This window comes from Batrachochytrium dendrobatidis (genome assembly GCF_000203795.2).
Source record: "Batrachochytrium dendrobatidis JAM81 unplaced genomic scaffold BATDEscaffold_4, whole genome shotgun sequence".
Lineage (NCBI taxonomy): Eukaryota > Fungi > Chytridiomycota > Chytridiomycetes > Rhizophydiales > Batrachochytrium > Batrachochytrium dendrobatidis.
Window position 1 is genome coordinate 1,134,110 of NW_006281102.1, and position 18,474 is coordinate 1,152,583.

Sequence of the window (18,474 nt, forward strand, 5' to 3'; positions counted from 1 at the left end):
ATTGATCTGGAATCCAAATCCAACACGGCTGCATCTAAAGCAAGTGATCAGCTTAAGCGTCCTCTAATACCGATAGACACATTCAAGTCGTTTGAATTAGATTCTACTCAAGGAGAGAAAGTGCATGCGTTGCTGCATCCGCTTACTCAAGTCAAATCTATTGGCCGACTATCGCTGAGCAATGTTCCGAAATTTGAGGATCTTAAAAGTATGCATCTGTTGCTTTTAGATGTGCATTTCAGCAAACATTCCAAATCCACTTGCTGGTGATTTAACAAATGCTAAACCTATTTATTTTGCGTTATTGAATAATAGATGCATGGTGGAAGTACCCATACGTACAGTCATGGCTTCATTCTTTTAAAACCGGTGCATTTATTGGACTTTTAGAATTAGATCGCACTGTATTTGGAGTCAAAGTCCGGCCAGATATTCTTGCTCAAGTGCTCAAGTATGAGCGAGACTGGCACAAGCAAGGCACTGAGAGCAGTAAAGCTCTTGGCCAAGTGCGTGGATCCACTCGCAAGCCATTTCCCCAGAAAGGTCGTGGCAAGGCACGAGTTGGTACTATCCGTGCACCCCAATTCGTTGGAGGTATGTTGGTACTATGAATCGCTTCAATCAATGCACTCTAAAGGTTGAGCCTTTTTAGGCACTAACAATGTTGATATGTGTGTGTTTAGGATACGCTGTTCATGGTCCACGTCCTCATAACAAGGCTACTGATATTCCACGAAAAGTATACGACTTGGGCATTCGTACGGCTCTTTCGACTAAATTTGCACAGGATCAATTGGTCGTTGTTGATCTGCTGCATACAGATTTAGACGATAAGGACCAGGTAAGAGAACAGTTGCGGCGTTTGGATCTTTCTGGTCGCAAGATATGTTTCTTGTATGGCTCCTCGCAACCATCCGTAAAGTTTATCCAAGTGATGGACAGATTTACAAAAGCCGATCCAACGCCTCAAGTTCCTGAAGGCGAGCGTCAGATTCTTGTTGCATCGGTCAAACATATTTCCGTCAGTGTGCTTTTGGAGTATGAATACCTGGTAATTGACAAGGAAGCAGTGGAAATGCTTGAAGCAAAGTACCGATCAATCTAAACTTGACCGCCAACCCTGATTCGAATTATTTCAAAATGCAAAACCCATTTTAAACGATTGCTATTTGAAAATAAACCCGAATGCTAAAAAATATTGATATTGCACTCTATGCAGCTAGATTTAGACTACCTCGACTAATATTATAAGCACCAATTGAATCCACAACCAAAAACAAGTTTAAAATATATGGGTGATCAAACGCTTTTTATGAAATAAAGAAGATTACTTCTTGCCAGAAGCCTTGGCAGCAGCCTTGGTGACCTTGCCAGCAGACTTGTCAGTCTTCTCGACAGTCTTGATAACACCAACAGCGACAGTTTGACGCATGTCACGGACGGCGAAACGACCAAGAGGGGGGTACTCGGCGTAAGACTCAACGCAGAGAGGCTTGGTGGGAACCATCTTGACAATGGCGGTGTCGGATGCCTTGACAAACTTGGGGGAATCTTCGATCTTCTTACCAGTACGGCGATCAACCTTTTCAAGGAGCTCAGCAAACTTGCAGGAAATGTGAGCAGTGTGGCAATCAAGAACTGGAGAGTAACCGGCAGAAATTTGACCGGGATGGTTGAGAACCATGACGTGAGCATTGAACGAAGCGGCTTCCTTGGCAGGGTCGTTCTTGGAGTCAGAGCAGACCATACCACGACGAATGTCCTTAACTGACACGTTCTTGACGTTGAAACCAACGTTGTCACCTGGGATACCCTCAGTAAGGGACTCGTGGTGCATTTCAACGGACTTGACTTCAGTGGTCACGTTAGCGGGGGCAAAGGTAACAACCATGCCTGGCTTGATCACACCAGTCTCAACACGACCAACTGGAACAGTTCCGATTCCTCCAATCTTGTATACATCCTGAAGGGGAAGACGGAGAGGCTTGTCAGTAGGACGGGAAGGAGCCTCAATAGAATCAATGGCATTAAGAAGGGTCTTGCCAGTGCTGGTTCCAGCCTTGGTCTCCTTGGTCCATCCCTTGAACCAGGGCATGTTGGCAGAGGGTTCCAACATGTTATCACCGTGCCATCCAGAGATGGGGACGAATGGAACAGACTTGGGGTTGTAACCAACCTTCTTGATGAAGTTGGACAATTCCTTGACAATTTCATTGAAACGTTCCTCGGACCACTTGTTGGTGTCCATCTTGTTGACAGCAATAATGAGCTGTCTAACACCAAGGGTGAAAGCGAGCAAAGCGTGCTCACGGGTCTGACCGTCCTTGGAGATACCGGCTTCAAACTCACCAACACCACCAGCAATAATAAGAATGGCGCAATCAGCCTGGGAAGTACCAGTAATCATGTTCTTGATGAAATCACGATGTCCGGGAGCATCAATAACAGTAACATAGTACTTGGGGGTCTCGAACTTCCAGAGAGCAATGTCAATGGTAATACCACGCTCACGCTCAGCCTTGAGTTTGTCAAGAACCCAGGCATACTTGAAGGAACCTTTGCCCATGTCAGCGGCTTCCTTCTCGAACTTCTCAATGGTACGCTTGTCAATACCACCACTGAAAACCACCAAATATCAGATCATGAAAAAATACAAGTAAAATTAGTAAGGGCAATCACACTCCAGCTTGGCAAAAAATAGGGTCTCAAAACAAAAAAAAACCCTAGTCAATCCACAACATTCCATACCATTTGTAGATGAGATGACCAGTGGTAGTTGACTTTCCAGAGTCGACGTGGCCAATAACGACGACGTTAATATGTCCCTTTTCCTTACCCATGTTTTCTAGTAACAGACATCAAGCTAAATGTTAGAAACGCTATAACCAACAATGAACAGACACAAAACTCATGCCGGTAGATATGAATAGAAATAAAAGGCAAACAGATAGAGTGGGTTTGATCAACAGTAATGATAGTCTAGCAACATCCAAACCAAACTACTTGGACTTGAGAACAAGTAGTTCGATTTTGCAACTGATCATGCATGAGGATCTAACCATCCATCCAGAAAACAAGAGTAGCATTCGCATGCATGCATTCAGTAGTAGAATGCAACTCATCAACAATGGATTACAACAAAGTTCTAATGTGTCTGCTGCATACAATCACAAAACACCTACCGAGTTCAAAAGGCAAACTTCAGTGAAAGAAGGAGAAACGGAGCGACGAGACAACTGCTCGCTTTTGACTGTTTGATTGGCTACGCCACACCTTGCTCTTTTCTTGTTCCTGAGGACATGCAAATAAAATACACCCCAAACCCATTTACAACTAGGAAATATATCGTCAATCATGTTCATTTTAAGAAAAAAGCATATGCGATCGGACTTATTTCTTCTTGTTTGCCTCTTCTTCAGCTTGTTCCTTTGCAAGCTTCTCACGCATACCAAACATACGCTTGTCAGAGCGTGCCTTGATGAGAGTGTCAAAGGCATGAACTGCTGGAGTGCCAGTGATCTTTCGGGCAAGATCCGTAAGTGGGGGCTGGGAAATGGGCATAAGAGCACCCTTGAGCTGAGTAGCAGTGGCAACGACAGCAGCCTAAAACAAAATCAAATTAGTCTCAATATTAAAATATCCAAGTTAGGGCTGAAACACACCTCTGAATCTCCATTCTTGGGCTTGTTTGCCTTTTTAGGGAAGACAATCAGCTTGCTCTGGTACTCCTTCAGACGCTGAACATTGCCCTGAAGAGATTCAACAGAACGATTGCGACGACGGTGATCAACAGAGATACCAACGGTGCGAGCAAAGTGGCGGCTAATACCAGCCTCCTGTAGTATTCCAAATACGCAATATCTGATTAGTACATCTGAAATAGACTAGATATATTCAAAAACATTGACCCAACTCTAGAGTAAAAATAGCAAAACACACCTTGAGCTCTTCCAGAGAAAATCCACGACCAGCACGGAGCTTGGTGTTATACCTGACAGTAGGGCATCGAACTGCAGGTCGAAGAAGTCCGTCAATTGGACGAGGTGCAATCTTGGCTGCCTTCTTGACACGCTTGACTCTCCTGGACAGCTTCTTTCCAGGCTGATCAAACCATGTACGTACGTGAATCTTCCAGTCCTTACGGAAATGCTGGTTGGGCAATTGATTGTTGTGACGCATGGTGTCTAATTAGCACAATATAGAAATTATCGAGCGTGGTTATCAACCATAATCATCCCGTCATTGAAATTCCAACAAATTGATCCGTCGTCAGTCACAAGTTGATGCCAGCATTTATAATCCAGAACAAAAACAGTTAGCTTAACATGACTCGAGTAAATAGAATCATCTTGATATCAAGTATTGGGATTTGGCCCAACGCATTCATCCATCGATATATGGATGCATACACCAGTCGAAACCAATAAACAAACTGATGCATGAATCAGTGCATCGTATGTTTTCAAGGCAGGTCCGTCTAGCCTGTACAAAATGAACATCAAGCACCAGCTGAAAACTTGCCTGAAGTGAATTCGCGAGTGCAAAGTCAATTCGACAAGACATTAAGTTGTATACACAGTCAACAAATTCTACACGTGATAAGATTTCAAATCACGTTTTACTTTAGTTTCAAAATATTCAACAGATGGAGCATCACATTATTTGCTCACCATCTTGGAATTAGCTTTATCCAGTATCGTCTACAGATTAAATCACAATTTCTCAATAACTTGTAAATAGTGTTGTTTATTCAATATATCAACCCTCTATCAAACAATTTGATACAGAATATGCATATCCGTGGCTTATAATACACGCAATCCAACTAATTCACAAGGCAATATTTTAAATATATTACAGCATTGTTTTATATATACCCAGTTGCTGTCAAGCGTGATATACAGTTGCATTCGCGTAAAATGGAACATTAAAAACCAAGTGGATGTTAAAGTGTTCACGTCACTGTTTCAATATCTCACATCCTTGACATTCGTCAATATTTTTTTGTAAAAACCAAACACTACAAATAGATGTTTTGTGATTGACATGTATAGTTGCATTCCTGAAATGTACAATCTTTGCTGTTTTAAACTGGAACGTATCTTGTATTTTACGAGACAACAAAGTAGAGTTTGATTGACAACATTCAAATTCAATATCTGAATTGCAATCGACAAATATGAGTTCAAAAAATCAATGGATATTCAAACATTGTTTTAAACCAAAGCAGAAACTGCAAGATTAGGCGCTTCATTCTACATAAATATGGCTGTAAATCGCAACTTATTTGAAAATTTACACGTGACTGTGTTGGCTAGCTCGGCCCTGTAGATTTCGACTTGAACGCGAGTTGGATTCGCAGCACATAAACGAATTTTGGTAAGACACCATTTGGACGTAGGTGGTTGGTAGTAGCAGCCAGCCAATACAAGCATGGCCAATATACTAACATCCATCCATCCATAAATGCATGCATCTATGCTTAGAATATGACCGAGGCTGTTCAGTGTTTCGGACGCAAGGTAAACAGGACTTGCTCAGCCTATATGGCCATCCTCATTTGACAGACTTGATTCAACTCATAATTGCCGCAACTTTTTGAAGAGCATTGATGAAACAAGAAATTGTCTTTATTCCTTCAAACAAATCATTATCGAGGCCATGCATACTTGACTACCCATTGCAATGGGCTGGAGTGTATGGCTATACTCACATTTTCGTACTTTTCTATAGTACTTGAATGGTTTTGCATATTTGCGTTTGATTCTGGATGGTCTAATGTTGATCAATTCCTAGCATCAAGAAAGTAAAAGTAGACTCATGTTTACTAACTAAATGGTTTTATTTCAATTGAGTAGAAGACTGCTACGGCTGTTGCTCACTGCAAGCGCGGCACAGGTCTCATCAAGATCAACGGTTCGCCCCTTGAGCTTGTTGAGCCTGAGATCCTTAGGGCCAAGGTCTATGAGCCTATTTACCTTCTTGGCAAGGAACGATTTGAAATGGTTGATATCCGTGTTCGTGTCAACGGAGGTGGTCAAGTCTCGCAAATCTATGGTATGAAAAGCTGTAATAAGATACTGAAACGGTTCATGTATTCTTACCAGACTTGCTAACATCTTGTCATGTATAAAAACAGCCATCCGTCAGGCTATTGCCAAGGCAATCGTTGCCTTTTACCAAAAATGTAAGCCTGTTTTATTTGATAATTAGCACATCTGTTCTAGATTGTACCTATCATGCCAACTGAACTGTTTACTAATCTACTAAATGAAATGGTATACTAGTCATTGACGAGTCATCCAAGAAGGAAATCAAGGAAATCCTTATCCGCTATGATCGTACTCTTCTTGTCGCTGATCCCCGTCGCTGCGAGCCCAAGAAGTTTGGTGGTGCTGGTGCACGCGCTCGTTACCAGAAGTCTTATCGTTAAACAATGGACTTGGTGGGTGTGGATCCTGGTTGGATTTTCACTACTTTTTCCATGTACTTCACATTCAAGCGTAATGAACTTGCAGAGCCATGCGTTTCTATTAGTTTTCTTTAAATCTGGCTGTTGAGTGTTGAGAGATCACTGGGTTTGGGTTTAAATGTTAGTGACAGTAGATATTGCACAGAGATTTACAGATAATTCTTCATCCATGCGCTGTAGGGTTTTGGATGGAAAATAAATATCTAGGCTTGTGTTTCTAGTTGTGGTCAAGACTGGATTGGTCTAAACATTCAAAAATACTTCAATTGTTACGCTTTACTTGGCGTTCGACTTTTTTAGTTCCTATTGCAACATGTCGAGCGGTTTTGGCATTGCTGGAGGACGAGGACGCTGCTTTAACTTTTGGCAAGAGTTTACCAGGTGCCATGTTCAGGCAGAGTCCACCAAGGAGTGTGTGCAACTATTCGAAGACTACCAGGAGTGTCTATACCATAGGAAAGAGGTACCGACTTTCTCGTTGTCTATCCATCTTCTAGCAGCTTCATATTCATTCCCAATGTGTGCGGGCATAGTCTGTTCTTGAAAGCCTTTTACCATGTTCTAGTAGAACCACTGATGCTGCACTACTGCACTACTTTCCTTTCTATCCCATTGCTATGCTGTGTCAAACACCAGCGATGGACCTTTTAGACTGGCTATATACTACATCCAACAACTTGCAACCCACCAGCATTTATGGTTTCTAATAGTACCTGTCATTGTTTTCAAGAGCATTCTAAACTTGTAAAAGCTATTTGAGCAAGTCTCCATGATCTTGATTACAATCTGGCTACTTGAAGTCTAATTCATCTTATAGCATTGGATCCAAGTCACTAATCCTTTGTATTTATTGCTGCTTTACTGGCATGCTTCATATATAAACTCATCTAGTTTTTAAGAATGACCATGGTTCGCCAAGAGCATGAGTTACAGCAAAGCAAGGCAACTACAGAAACTCTTGCAGATTCGAATTCGTAACAGACAGCATGATACATTTTAAACATGAATTGAATGAAAATCTTGGACAGAAGAGCTGTTTTACTTGGTATTGTCTTTACCATTGATTTCTGTGCCTGTCAGTTATAATTCTGCACATCTTGTTTCTATGAATCCATCCTTGTTCCTAAAGTATGGTCTGTATATTAGCACTACCCTCTACAAGTGAAACAGTAAACTGTGACTTGAATCCAATTTTATCATGACATCAATGCTATTTCTACATACTTTGCAAACGGACTTGAGTTGCATATTTCCGCGTCAAATCATAAACGATGTTATCGGCACTGGTGTTAGATCGCTATGGCATTTGCAACATGAATCGCAAAACTATAAATTGGTCTTACCCGGCCCAAAATCCCTTGTGTGATTTCCACAATCGACGAGATTCCAATTGTTGTGTCTTGACTTCAGATTCAAAATCAACCAGTGATACCATCTGAGATAAATATGGCTTGCAATATGTATAAATATGCGTTGGATCCTAAAATTACAAATACAAAAACTCGGGTGTTTAGCATTCCCATTTAAAACACTATCCAACCCTCAGTGTTTGTTCATGACAGAATTAAATCCAAACATACTTTTGATATTTGCGTTCGCAAGTCTTCAATCTGCTGCTGAGTAGTTGAATAGGTTTGCATTGAATAGTTGTATACATCATTGCTGGTCGTACGTTGATAAGGCGCCTTGGATTGCAACTTTTGTGCCTACCTCGATAAAAATGTATAGCAATGTTGGTAAATAGTTAAAAACTTGGCATGTATACGAATGAATGAAATATACTTTCAAACTGTATAGAGTAAATAGAAACAGATTTAAATGTGTTGCAAGCTGCGTACCTGTATATTCATTGAAACAAAATTAGGCTTATGAAACCGTCTTTGGTTGATCTGGTCCATTACTTGACTATTATTAGCATTTACAACCGATTTTGCAGATAAAACAAAAGATCCAATCGGGTAATTGATGGGTTCTCCATATCGCTAGTGTTTTAGCAATGTATCGGATTAAAAAATAGTGAACATGATATGTAATGCTCGATTAGCTCCATCACAATATCAAGATATACATTCAAACCATCTCAACTCAGACTTCAAATATATACCACTGCAACCCATATTGGTATGAATGATGTAGATACTTACTCCGTAGTTGATTGGCAGGTTGGGTTGCTTTGTCTTATCATTGATCGCAACATGCGCACTATCCAAGTCATTCAATACTTTTTGGCGATCGCAAGCCGACACCATCTTTAAATTGTCCTTGCATGGGATAGATGATTCAAACTGTACAACTTTTCCTATAGATTCGACAAGTGCCATAATCATGGATTGTGTTGGAAATGCAAGCGAATTGCTACGCACCAAAAAAGAATCCAGGTTTATAGTCTAATATATCAAGTATGCATTATAGTATCAGTGACGAATAAATCAAGATGGTTCAGGACAAAATACTGCAATAGCCTAAATACTTAGTGATTGTACCAAACATTGTATCCGTATTTTAAAACCATAAATTCAATATCTTGACAACTTACCTCGTTAAGCATACAAAGACAGTCTAAACACTCTTTGGATATTTTCCCCCCAATATAGGTTTTTGTTGAATGTAGAATTTCTTGAAGATTCTGTACTAAACGGATATGAAGCACAATCGGTAGTTTTCGCAAAGCCATTGGATAGTTGAGTGCTTTGACAGATGTCGACACTCTAAACGGTATCTTGTCGCTTATACTAGCATTTTGTTGCATATGCACAAAGTTAAATGTCATTACTCGACTGTTTTCCTTAGATATCCACTACTCACCTTTGAAGACAGGACAAAAGAACTTTAAGGTTGCCATCAATAAGTCCTTCTATATACATTATTCTGACTTGATCATCAAATATGTCATAGCCCGTCAAAATATCCTATAAAATACCATGGTTAGCGTGATTGCAACAAGCATCCAAGTTTTTGGATAAAATCTACAAATAAATATAAACTTACCAAACTAGAACTATGTCTTTCAGAATCTGACAACTGATAAGTAAGCAGTGAAAGGTTTGGTTGACGGCTAGAGGTGGATAAGTTCAATGCCTTTGCATTACAACAAGTAACAATACTTTGAACCAGATTGGGAATCGTTTCATCGCTTGAACTATATATAGGTAGAATGTCAATGTTGATGCATGCTCAAGCAATCATTTTGTCAAAAATTTAGCTTTTAAAAAACATGTCAACATATACAGTTACCAAGAAGCTATCACAACTTGTCCAAACAAAGCCAAAGCAGTAGGTATAGGTTCGGCAGAAAATTTATTCATCAGCGGAAACCGTAGATGAATAAAAATAGACAAGTGTGCTGACGAATCTAGCCAAAACCCAGCAGGAAGCGTCTTGTGCTTTTTTGTAGAGTTTATCTTTGTGGGTAAAATAGGTGAAATCAGCTGTAGTTCTGTTTCTCCAGAACACAGCTCAACCAATGCTGATTCACATGGGTTAGTCACATTATCATCATAGACTCAGTCATAGTATTAATTCACTCGTATCTAAACTTACAAAATGATGCCACTCCGTAAGGATTGACTGGATTCATGGGTTGATTGATGGTACCATTATCATTTAAATCTGAATCGCATAGATTTCAAATAAACCCAAAGCAGTTTAGACATGTGTGGTGGTGTGAACTTCCGATAAGATGCATTGCTTTCAAATTCAACAAACCTGCACTAATCTTTGAAAGATCGGGCGAAAGCTTGTGATCACGGTCGTGCACCTAGTATGATTCATTTAAAAATGTACACCTTTAAAACTGTCTTTGATATACTTTAAAAATCCAAACAATTTGATAAAAGGCACCTCGATCAAAAGAGGTGATTTGAAAATCTCGTCGCAAAGTCGTGCAGGATCAATTAGTCCGGTAAGTATCAAATGTTTACTATTAAAATGCATTTGTCGAGCATGACATTGATTCGAAAGAATAGAACGATGCAACATATAGTCATTAAAAAATTGGAATTTTACTGAGCTATGATTCATTCAACAACAGTGTCAGTATGCAATTATGATGGTTTAAAAAGTAAATTTCAATTGGAAAGCAACATGATCTTGATTGGTTTGTATACATCAATCTGAAATTCGTGGATATCCTTACACTGGCAAACACTTGCTATCTAGCTCGTCAAACCCAAGTGGTTTATCAGGCATACCATCTGCAGTATCAATAGTGATACACAGTGGGTTCAATCTAAATTACCAATGAGATAAACATATCATCATCTCTCAGACCAATCTATATTGACAAACAAAATCATAGAGCACAAACCGTTGAGCCTGCTCATTAGATAACAGCGGACTATCCAGTTTCAAAGATACATCACACTTGCTTAGTCCGTTCAATGGATTAACCACACTTGCATAATATAATCAACATCACGTAATTGGTGAGTTATATGCTACTTAATCGACTATTTAAATGCAATGGGATGCACCAACTACCTTGCTTTGGCTTCAGTCATATCAAAAAAAAATCCTGTGACATCCAAAACGACCTTGCCAATTGGAATATGGGTATATTCTCCCTTTTTTTTATCCAACAGCAACTTTTCAGTGGGTGCATCAATACTCTGATCGTTTGATTGTTTTTCTACATCTTCCAATGAAAGTGCCGTTTGGTTCATATTGCGTGTGGATGCTGTCCCATCCATGTTCCATCGAATATGCTTTGTATCGTCCAAACTGCTACTGATATTCTTATTTTTTTCGCGAAAAGCGTGTCCCGACTTGTTCAGTAAAGTATTCTTGAAAAGATGGGCAGGCATTGAAGCATGGCAGTTATCAATTTTACCAATTTGATTGTTTTTCAATTTTTCAGAGTGGCCAGTAGTTTTTGTAGAATTGGCTTCTTTTATACGACCATGAGGTGCCAGGATGGTCAGGGGATGGTCATGATGGTGTGGACTAGGAGGTGTTTTTTGATGCATTAATCCAATACCTGCTAGAGATGATGACGATCTCGAACGAATTGGTGTGCGTTGGTGCACATCTGCAGATACATGTTTTTCTGGGTGATTAAAATGATGAGGATGTGCTGCTTCCCGACTTGATGCTCTGGGTGGTGCATGGATTGATTCTTTGCCCTTTTGTTTTTCTCGAGGTTGAGGGCCTATACCAAAATCCTCGTTAAGAAACCGATGTAATGGTGAGCCAGGACGAATCTGGTCGAGTGGAGGGGAGTAGCTGTTGGCACGCTTTGAAACCAATGATTTGAACTCGTGAGCTCCTTGTTCAAACGATACATTTAAATCAGGGTTTGATAACGATTGGCGCCGCGCAAATTGATGCTTGATGCTACTATTAAGATTCTGATTAGGTTCATCAGTGGTGTTATTGTTACGATTGACTGCTTCTGAATCAGAACGCATAGTTTCTGAAATTTTCACATCTGCCTTTTGGCTCTGAGATGGGCTGACGATACTTTCTTTTGGAGGTTTGACTGGAGGAACACTCATTTCACGCTTGTTTAGTTTTGAATTTCGAACTGGTTTTGTTTTAATAGCAGTTTGTGCCAAGGAAATTGGGAATTTTTGGGTATGATCAGAGCGGGATCTGTTTTCCTTTGCTGAAAACTCGATACTGGGGGTTTCTTCGCCTTCGTCTCCCATATTGGGAATCTTCCTTGTTAAACTCTGCGGTCCATCTTTATCGTGATCATCAGTTCGGACAATCTCCCAAATCACAAACTCGGGTGGCTTATGGTACAAGTTTGTGATGAATTCCTGTTGGACAAGTGTACACATTTAGTAAATACGATAGTAAACAAGACCAAATCTTGCTTTTGATAGGGTGGGCTTACATTGGCAATATTGATATCATGCACGACAGACCAGTTGTTTCCTGATATTGAAAAAGGCTCTGTCTATTTATATGAATATATTACAACCCACTTGTAAGTACATGAATATGGGCAGCGATGCAAGGTTTGGTTTTGATGGCAATATTGAATAAAATATATTCGTCACGCGTAGATGCAAGTCTTCTGAACCATATGTGGCAAATGCCCATCGCTGTAAAGTTTATTTACCTTGCCTTCGATTTGACCACCAATAGAGTAGGTGATGTAAAGCCGTTTGTATGCATCGACACTTGGTTGTTTTTTCTTTCGTTCTTTATTGGGTCGCTGTTTCTGTATCGACTCTTGACCATCCACTAAGAAAAAGCGTAAAGTGTTATGACCCAATTAATATTAGTGATGAGATTGACCATTTAAAATCGATCATGAATAGATGCGACACACCACGACACAAAGTATAATTGATGGCAACATTGATTTTGATAGAGTGGTCCCCATGAGGGGACGAAGCAATGGCACCTTTGGCTATAGCCAAGAAAGCATTGTCCAATGGATCGAGGCGAGCAATTGGTGTTCGAGTAACTTTTGCCATACAATACAAAAAATGATAATTCAAGAGAAAACTATTCGAGTTTATTTTTCGTGGAAATAGACTATTAAAAATGAGCGATAACAATCAGTCGCAGCAGCAGCAGCATAGACATGCGCCGAGAAGGCTGAATTTTAACCGCGAATGAGCATGGAAAAGTTGAAAATCCGAATAGATTCACAGTCAAATAAAGGGAAAGGGACAGGGACAGTCAAAGCAGACGTAATATCATCAGAGACAGATTTGACAAAAACATATAAAAGTTAGCTCCATCAAATAAGCTAGCAACAAGGTCTAGAGTTGGTAAAGCCATAGCTGTACTTACAAACCGCAACAGGCAGCTTCACCAGCATTAGACTTTTGAGCTTGCTGCTGAACAAGAACGGTTTGAGGCTACAGTATTGTTCAAATAAAGAAATACACAGATTAGAGAGCAGTCACCACAAACAGCTTACAGATACTCGAATCAGGTTTATGGATAAAATGCACGCTGGACACTTAAAGTAGACTTACTGGTGGCTGAGCATAGTAGCCTGCTCCAAATCCAATGGTTGATATTATACAAGACATAATGAATGTGTCAAACATCAAGACCCATAAAGTCGGACACTTTGAAACAGTTGATTATAGACCACTTACCTGGTTGCTGTTGCTGAGGGTATTGCTGCTGCTGATACTGTTGCTGCTGAGGATACTGTTGCTGTTGAGGATACTGTTGCTGATAACCCTGCTGCTGATAACCTTGCTGAGGTGGATATTGCTGAGGTTGCTGAGCGTATGGTGGTTGCGCACCGTACCCACTCTGCTGGGGTGCTCCATACGCTGCAAGTAAAGGTATAAGTAGCAAGATCAATTAGTATGGTAGGTTCTAAACAAGGATAGTTTGTGGATGCCTGCACATTCACAACTATCTGATGAAAACATGACCAATAAGCCATGAATATAGCCGATCGAATAAAGTGAAGGTGTAATATAAACGGTTGCTATACCTGGAGCAGGTGAATCATAGACGCCTTTCTCTGCCATGGTTACCAAGTAGTTGAAGATTTGCGGTTAAAAGAAATCAAAATAGCAAATCATTAGTTATACGCACAAATGAAATGGCTGTGTTAGCCGAGGGTCGTGACAGGGCTATCAAAAGCCTATTATAGTCCAATCAGCGCATGTCATGATTCCTATTCAATGCATTGATTCGCATCGCACAAGAGTGTGTCAGGTCGGAGTACAATAAAGTGACTAGACTCTGATTCAACTAGTGTCCAGATGGATTCAAATCATGTGTTTAGGAAGTCGTCTTATTCCATCAACAATGCTTTACACCCGTATTTATGTAGAATAAAACTCTTTCTGTATTCACCTTGCATTGGTTGTCTTTGCTTTGGAATAAACAATGATTAAATATTCAGTTTTTCTATTATAAATTGACTTTAATACACACAATGTCCATTACATAATGCAATCAAACTACAGATTGAGCTTGTCTTTTCTCCGCTTTTGGCATAGTCATGCATTGTACAACTACCAGATTGATTCAAATCCAGATAGTTGGTTCAACTGTTTTCAAACTTGATTTTGTTGTATTCTAAAAACAGATACGACTGCATTCAAGTTCAAGAAAACACTCGTGAATGCAACAAGTGTTGCTATATTGATCACTCAATGCTATTGATTTAAAAAATGAGAATGCAATGAAACAAAGATGTGGATGCTGTTTGAGTATTCGTTCCGTTTTACATGAATACAATTGTAAATCAACTTCTGTGAGCTTATAGCAAACTTGCTGATTCTAGTTATAACATTATCAAGTTTGTAACCAACAATTTCAAACTCAACAGCTGTTTAGATTGGCTAAATGAATTCAAACGAGTGTTCAACTCAACAAGAATTGCAAATTATGCGCTACAGCTGATCTGCCTGTCAAAGTTTTGCTTGGCTCTTCATATCATTTCACATGCTTACTCGTAAAATGCCTAGTGCGTTAGTATATGGAGGTTCTGGTGCTCTTGGTCGAGCCATCGTCTCTCATTTTCGAAATGCTGATTGGGTAAGCTGGTATGCAAGACTACCCATCACTCTGACCCAACCATGACTTGTATAATAAAAGAACCGTTGTCCCGTTGCTGTATAAACTATTGGCTTGCCATTCGTTGAGGGTGTCTTCAGAAGCTAACCACTCCAATATACTCTGATAACCAGAATGTCGTCTCTCTGGACTTTTCCAACAATCCTGATGCCAGCTCCAATATTGTCCTGGAACAAAGCCCAGCAGGAACCAGCTTAGCTGAAATTGGAAACGGCATCAGTGATCGTGTTGCCAATGCCCTTGGATCTGACCAAAAGCTAGATGCTATTCTTACAGTGGCTGGAGGTTGGGCCGGAGGAAACTTGGTTGATAAGGACTTGCTTGCCAATACAGAACTTATGATCACTCAAAGTATCTACTCGTCAGTCATCTCAGCCAAGCTGGCTGCTACTTATCTTAAAGAGTTGTGTTGTCTTGAAATGTTGGTGCATGTATATTGCTCAGTAGATCGGTTCTAACTCGAGGTATTACTGATTGTATGATCAGAGGTGGGCTTTTGACACTCACGGGTGCCAGTGCTGCTACTCATGGGACTCCAGGTATTTGTCTAGTTTACATTCAATATTTGATAGGCTGCATATTTCCTTGCTTACATTTTTGATATGTTTGCAGGCATGGTAGGCTTACTAGCATCATTTTAGCTCAAGACCGCTTATTTAACCATATGTGAAAATCACTAAATATCACTGGTAAATGATAGATTGGCTATGGCTTGGCCAAGGCAGCTGTTCATCAACTGGTCAAATCTGCTGCTGGTCCCAACAGCGGACTTCCAGCCGGAGCCAAAGTGGTCGCGTAAGTTTATCCATTCTTTAGATTCATCGAGTATCTACTACCAGACTAACGCTTGGTCTGATTAAATTATCCAGGATTCTTCCGTAAGTTTACACTCGACAGATACTCAGACAAGTTTGGGTCTTGGTTTGTTAATGTAGTTGATTTCAATAATTCCCGGGTTGTTGAATGGTAGAATCACAATGGATACTCCAATGAATCGCAAGTTTATGGCCGACGCTGATAAATCTACTTGGACCCCGCTCAGTGAAATAACAAGGTATATTTACATTAAATTGTCAATACTATGGTTGATCTAGTCTGACCTTGGAACCTTGTGTTTACAGCAAAATGATGCTATGGGCAAGTGGGAAGGAATCCGTAGAAAGTGGAAGCCTCTTTCGACTTGCTACGGTTGACTACAAAACAGAGTTTCAACCTGTCATTTGAGTTTGTTCTTTGATTCTCAAAACCCAGAAAGTGCTCAATGTTTGCTTAGTGCTGGAATGGGTAGTTTGAAATTTGGTCATGATGCCAGCTTAATATCTACATCGAGTCTCTCGGATCTTGATACATTTGCACGTTCAAATTCTGTCAGATGATGTTTCTGATCGTAATAAATTGGAATCAATCAAACCGAAATGACGGAACTTTGATCTTATTTTGGATCCAATATAATTTTAGTATATGCAAGAGATGGGCTTAAAGTAGTGTTAAACTAGCAACGATTGACTGCAAACAAAACATTCCCGACACAATGACTGCAGGACAACGCAGTTTTACACAAGTTGCCGCAACATGCAAGTATCGATAAAATAGACGACTCAAAATAATATTCATTTATAGTTTAGATTTCCTGCGTCTACCTACAATGTCTATTCCATATTCGGGTGTTACACGAATCACATCTCCTAAATATCATCAACGCGATACAAACAAGTTTAGATTGATCAACTAGGCTCTGATATTGTAACAAGCTGAACTGCTTACCCTTCAATGACTGATCCTCAATACCTAGAATAAAAGCATCAATAACAAGACTGATGGGAACTTTCATATGACTTGGCACTGATTTTCCAAGCAATGTATTCAGGATTGGAGTATCTGAAAAGGACGGGCAGATACAGTTGACATGAATTCCCTGCTCAGTAAACAAGTATCCCAAAGATCTTGTAAAATTCACTACTCCGCTTTTTGCCGCAGCATAAATAGGCTGCTGTGACTGTGGATATAAACCAGCCAAAGATGCTGTATTTATGATGGCACCACGCCAAAGTACTGCATCATCGATCTTGGGTTGCTTGACCATTTCGCTGATCGCCATGCGTGTCCCCATAATCACTGCCGTCAAGTCGATATCAATCACTGATTTCCATGAATCCTTCAAGTCCTTGGTAAACTCCTCCTTTTCAACAATTCCTGACTCGGATGTGAGAGAATGTATTTTGATGGCCACAAAACATTGAATTCAACAATCCATTGACAAGTGTCCTACAAACCTGCATTGTTTACCACAATCTTAATATTTAGCATAACCATAATATGCATGCCAAAGATACAGGTCAAATAGCCCAGTCAGTAATATTTTCAAACAATAAATAAAATATTTACTCCATGCCAGGCTTACATCAATCCGGCCAAATGCTTTACGTGCAGAATCAAACAATAGCTTTAAATCTTCAGCTTTTGTTACATCACATTTTACGAATATAGCAGATGCAGGAGATCTTGTTTAAGATTGAAATTTCAATACAGTAGATTGTTGGTGTTTTGATAAAGTTGAACCATTGATTCATGACTCTTGATTAAACAATCTACATGAAAAACAGAGCTGATCATCAAAGTACCTTGAATTGAGTTGCAATAAGAGCTCTTGACCTGCTGCTACAGAAATATCTCCCAATACAACTCGTGCACTTGATCATGATTCATGGTAAAGGGGCTTGTAAGTTATGGATACTTTCAAATATGTAGTATTCAACAAAATAGCATATCCTAGCCTGGATCTGGATGGATAGAATAAGTTTGCTCATTTCAAAAATGTACATACCCACTTGAAATAAGTCGAAGTGAAAGCATCTTGCCAAAGCCTGATGAAGCACCTAATGGTATTCCATATGATATCAACGATCTAGTCAACATTGTCAAATCCAACAAATGGCTATATTGGAACCAAAGGAATGCCTAGAGTCTTGCATTAAATAGATTACCTGTGACAATGGCTACTTTTCCATTAATCTTCATGTCTTGATTATTAATGCTTAAAGATGGCAAGTGAATGTTTTGCTAGAGTGAGGTTGACTTGAAACTGATATTCACCAACATCAAACTCGAAATCTTGAATGCTTTAATTGTATTCATGTAAAACGGAACGAATACTCAAACAGCATCCACATCTTTGTTTCATTGCATTCTCATTTTTTAAATCAATAGCATTGAGTGATCAATATAGCAACACTTGTTGCATTCACGAGTGTTTTCTTGAACTTGAATGCAGTCGTATCTGTTTTTAGAATACAACAAAATCAAGTTTGAAAACAGTTGAACCAACTATCTGGATTTGAATCAATCTGGTAGTTGTACAATGCATGACTATGCCAAAAGCGGAGAAAAGACAAGCTCAATCTGTAGTTTGATTGCATTATGTGATGGACATTGTGTGTATTAAAGTCAATTTATAATAGAAAAACTGAATATTTAACCAATCGATTCCAAAGCAAAAT

The 18,474-nt window shown here is 39.6% G+C and overlaps 7 protein-coding genes across 7 annotated transcripts; 3 read left to right on the forward strand and 4 right to left on the reverse strand.

The window, feature by feature from the left end:
* Positions 1-1,063: 1,063 nt before the first annotated feature.
* On the reverse strand, positions 1,064-3,203 carry BATDEDRAFT_19314 (translation elongation factor 1a). Its single transcript, XM_006677752.1, has 3 exons — positions 3,186-3,203; positions 2,749-2,848; positions 1,064-2,618 (listed from the first exon to the last, which is right to left on the reverse strand). The coding sequence occupies exons 2-3, from the start codon at positions 2,838-2,840 to the stop codon at positions 1,328-1,330; spliced, it is 1,383 nt and encodes a 460-aa protein (XP_006677815.1). The 5' UTR covers positions 2,841-2,848; positions 3,186-3,203; the 3' UTR covers positions 1,064-1,327.
* Positions 3,204-3,408: 205 nt separating this feature from the next.
* Positions 3,409-4,179, reverse strand: BATDEDRAFT_6028 (uncharacterized protein; the record flags this gene model as incomplete). Its single annotated transcript, XM_006677643.1, has 3 exons — positions 3,409-3,603; positions 3,663-3,836; positions 3,940-4,179. Coding segments are annotated over 3 exons (609 nt in total), but the record flags the coding sequence as incomplete, so codon positions are not given.
* Positions 4,180-5,265: 1,086 nt separating this feature from the next.
* On the forward strand, positions 5,266-6,536 carry BATDEDRAFT_33120 (uncharacterized protein; the record flags this gene model as incomplete). Its single annotated transcript, XM_006677914.1, has 5 exons — positions 5,266-5,271; positions 5,487-5,522; positions 5,859-6,057; positions 6,140-6,187; positions 6,288-6,536. 5 exons carry the CDS (start codon positions 5,266-5,268, stop codon positions 6,431-6,433), a joined length of 435 nt encoding a protein of 144 aa, XP_006677977.1. The 3' UTR covers positions 6,434-6,536.
* A 249-nt stretch (positions 6,537-6,785) lies between these two features.
* Positions 6,786-6,935, forward strand: BATDEDRAFT_7646 (uncharacterized protein; the record flags this gene model as incomplete). Its single annotated transcript, XM_006677651.1, has 1 exon — positions 6,786-6,935. A coding segment is annotated over one exon (150 nt), but the record flags the coding sequence as incomplete, so codon positions are not given.
* Positions 6,936-7,359: 424 nt separating this feature from the next.
* BATDEDRAFT_24144 (uncharacterized protein) lies at positions 7,360-13,920 on the reverse strand (the record flags this gene model as incomplete). Its single annotated transcript, XM_006677856.1, has 21 exons — positions 7,360-7,429; positions 7,816-7,952; positions 8,053-8,178; positions 8,311-8,454; positions 8,617-8,859; positions 9,009-9,204; positions 9,278-9,381; positions 9,461-9,611; positions 9,707-9,938; positions 10,013-10,081; positions 10,178-10,229; positions 10,313-10,481; positions 10,608-10,700; positions 10,952-12,231; positions 12,309-12,371; positions 12,537-12,661; positions 12,750-12,928; positions 13,220-13,287; positions 13,408-13,427; positions 13,534-13,716; positions 13,884-13,920. The coding sequence occupies 21 exons, from the start codon at positions 13,918-13,920 to the stop codon at positions 7,360-7,362; spliced, it is 3,741 nt and encodes a 1,246-aa protein (XP_006677919.1).
* A 925-nt stretch (positions 13,921-14,845) lies between these two features.
* Positions 14,846-16,371, forward strand: BATDEDRAFT_87544 (uncharacterized protein; the record flags this gene model as incomplete). The annotated part of the gene is made up of 8 exons (XM_006678093.1): positions 14,846-14,938; positions 15,091-15,380; positions 15,464-15,516; positions 15,590-15,594; positions 15,678-15,772; positions 15,847-15,855; positions 15,948-16,031; positions 16,099-16,371. The coding sequence occupies 8 exons, from the start codon at positions 14,846-14,848 to the stop codon at positions 16,199-16,201; spliced, it is 732 nt and encodes a 243-aa protein (XP_006678156.1). The 3' UTR covers positions 16,202-16,371.
* A 220-nt stretch (positions 16,372-16,591) lies between these two features.
* Positions 16,592-17,995, reverse strand: BATDEDRAFT_24146 (uncharacterized protein; the record flags this gene model as incomplete). Its single annotated transcript, XM_006677857.1, has 6 exons — positions 16,592-16,662; positions 16,742-17,174; positions 17,379-17,478; positions 17,599-17,667; positions 17,802-17,853; positions 17,962-17,995. The coding sequence occupies 6 exons, from the start codon at positions 17,993-17,995 to the stop codon at positions 16,592-16,594; spliced, it is 759 nt and encodes a 252-aa protein (XP_006677920.1).
* Between the last annotated feature and the right edge of the window lie 479 nt (positions 17,996-18,474).

Bases quoted from the DNA above. Each gene is read 5' to 3' on its own strand.
- BATDEDRAFT_19314 (XM_006677752.1), bottom strand. From the start codon at position 2,840: ATGGGTAAGGAAAAGGGACATATTAACGTCGTCGTTATTGGCCACGTC. The intron at 2,619-2,748 runs GTATGGAATGTT...GGTGGTTTTCAG, and splicing joins GGTCATCTCATCTACAAATG to TGGTGGTATTGACAAGCGTA.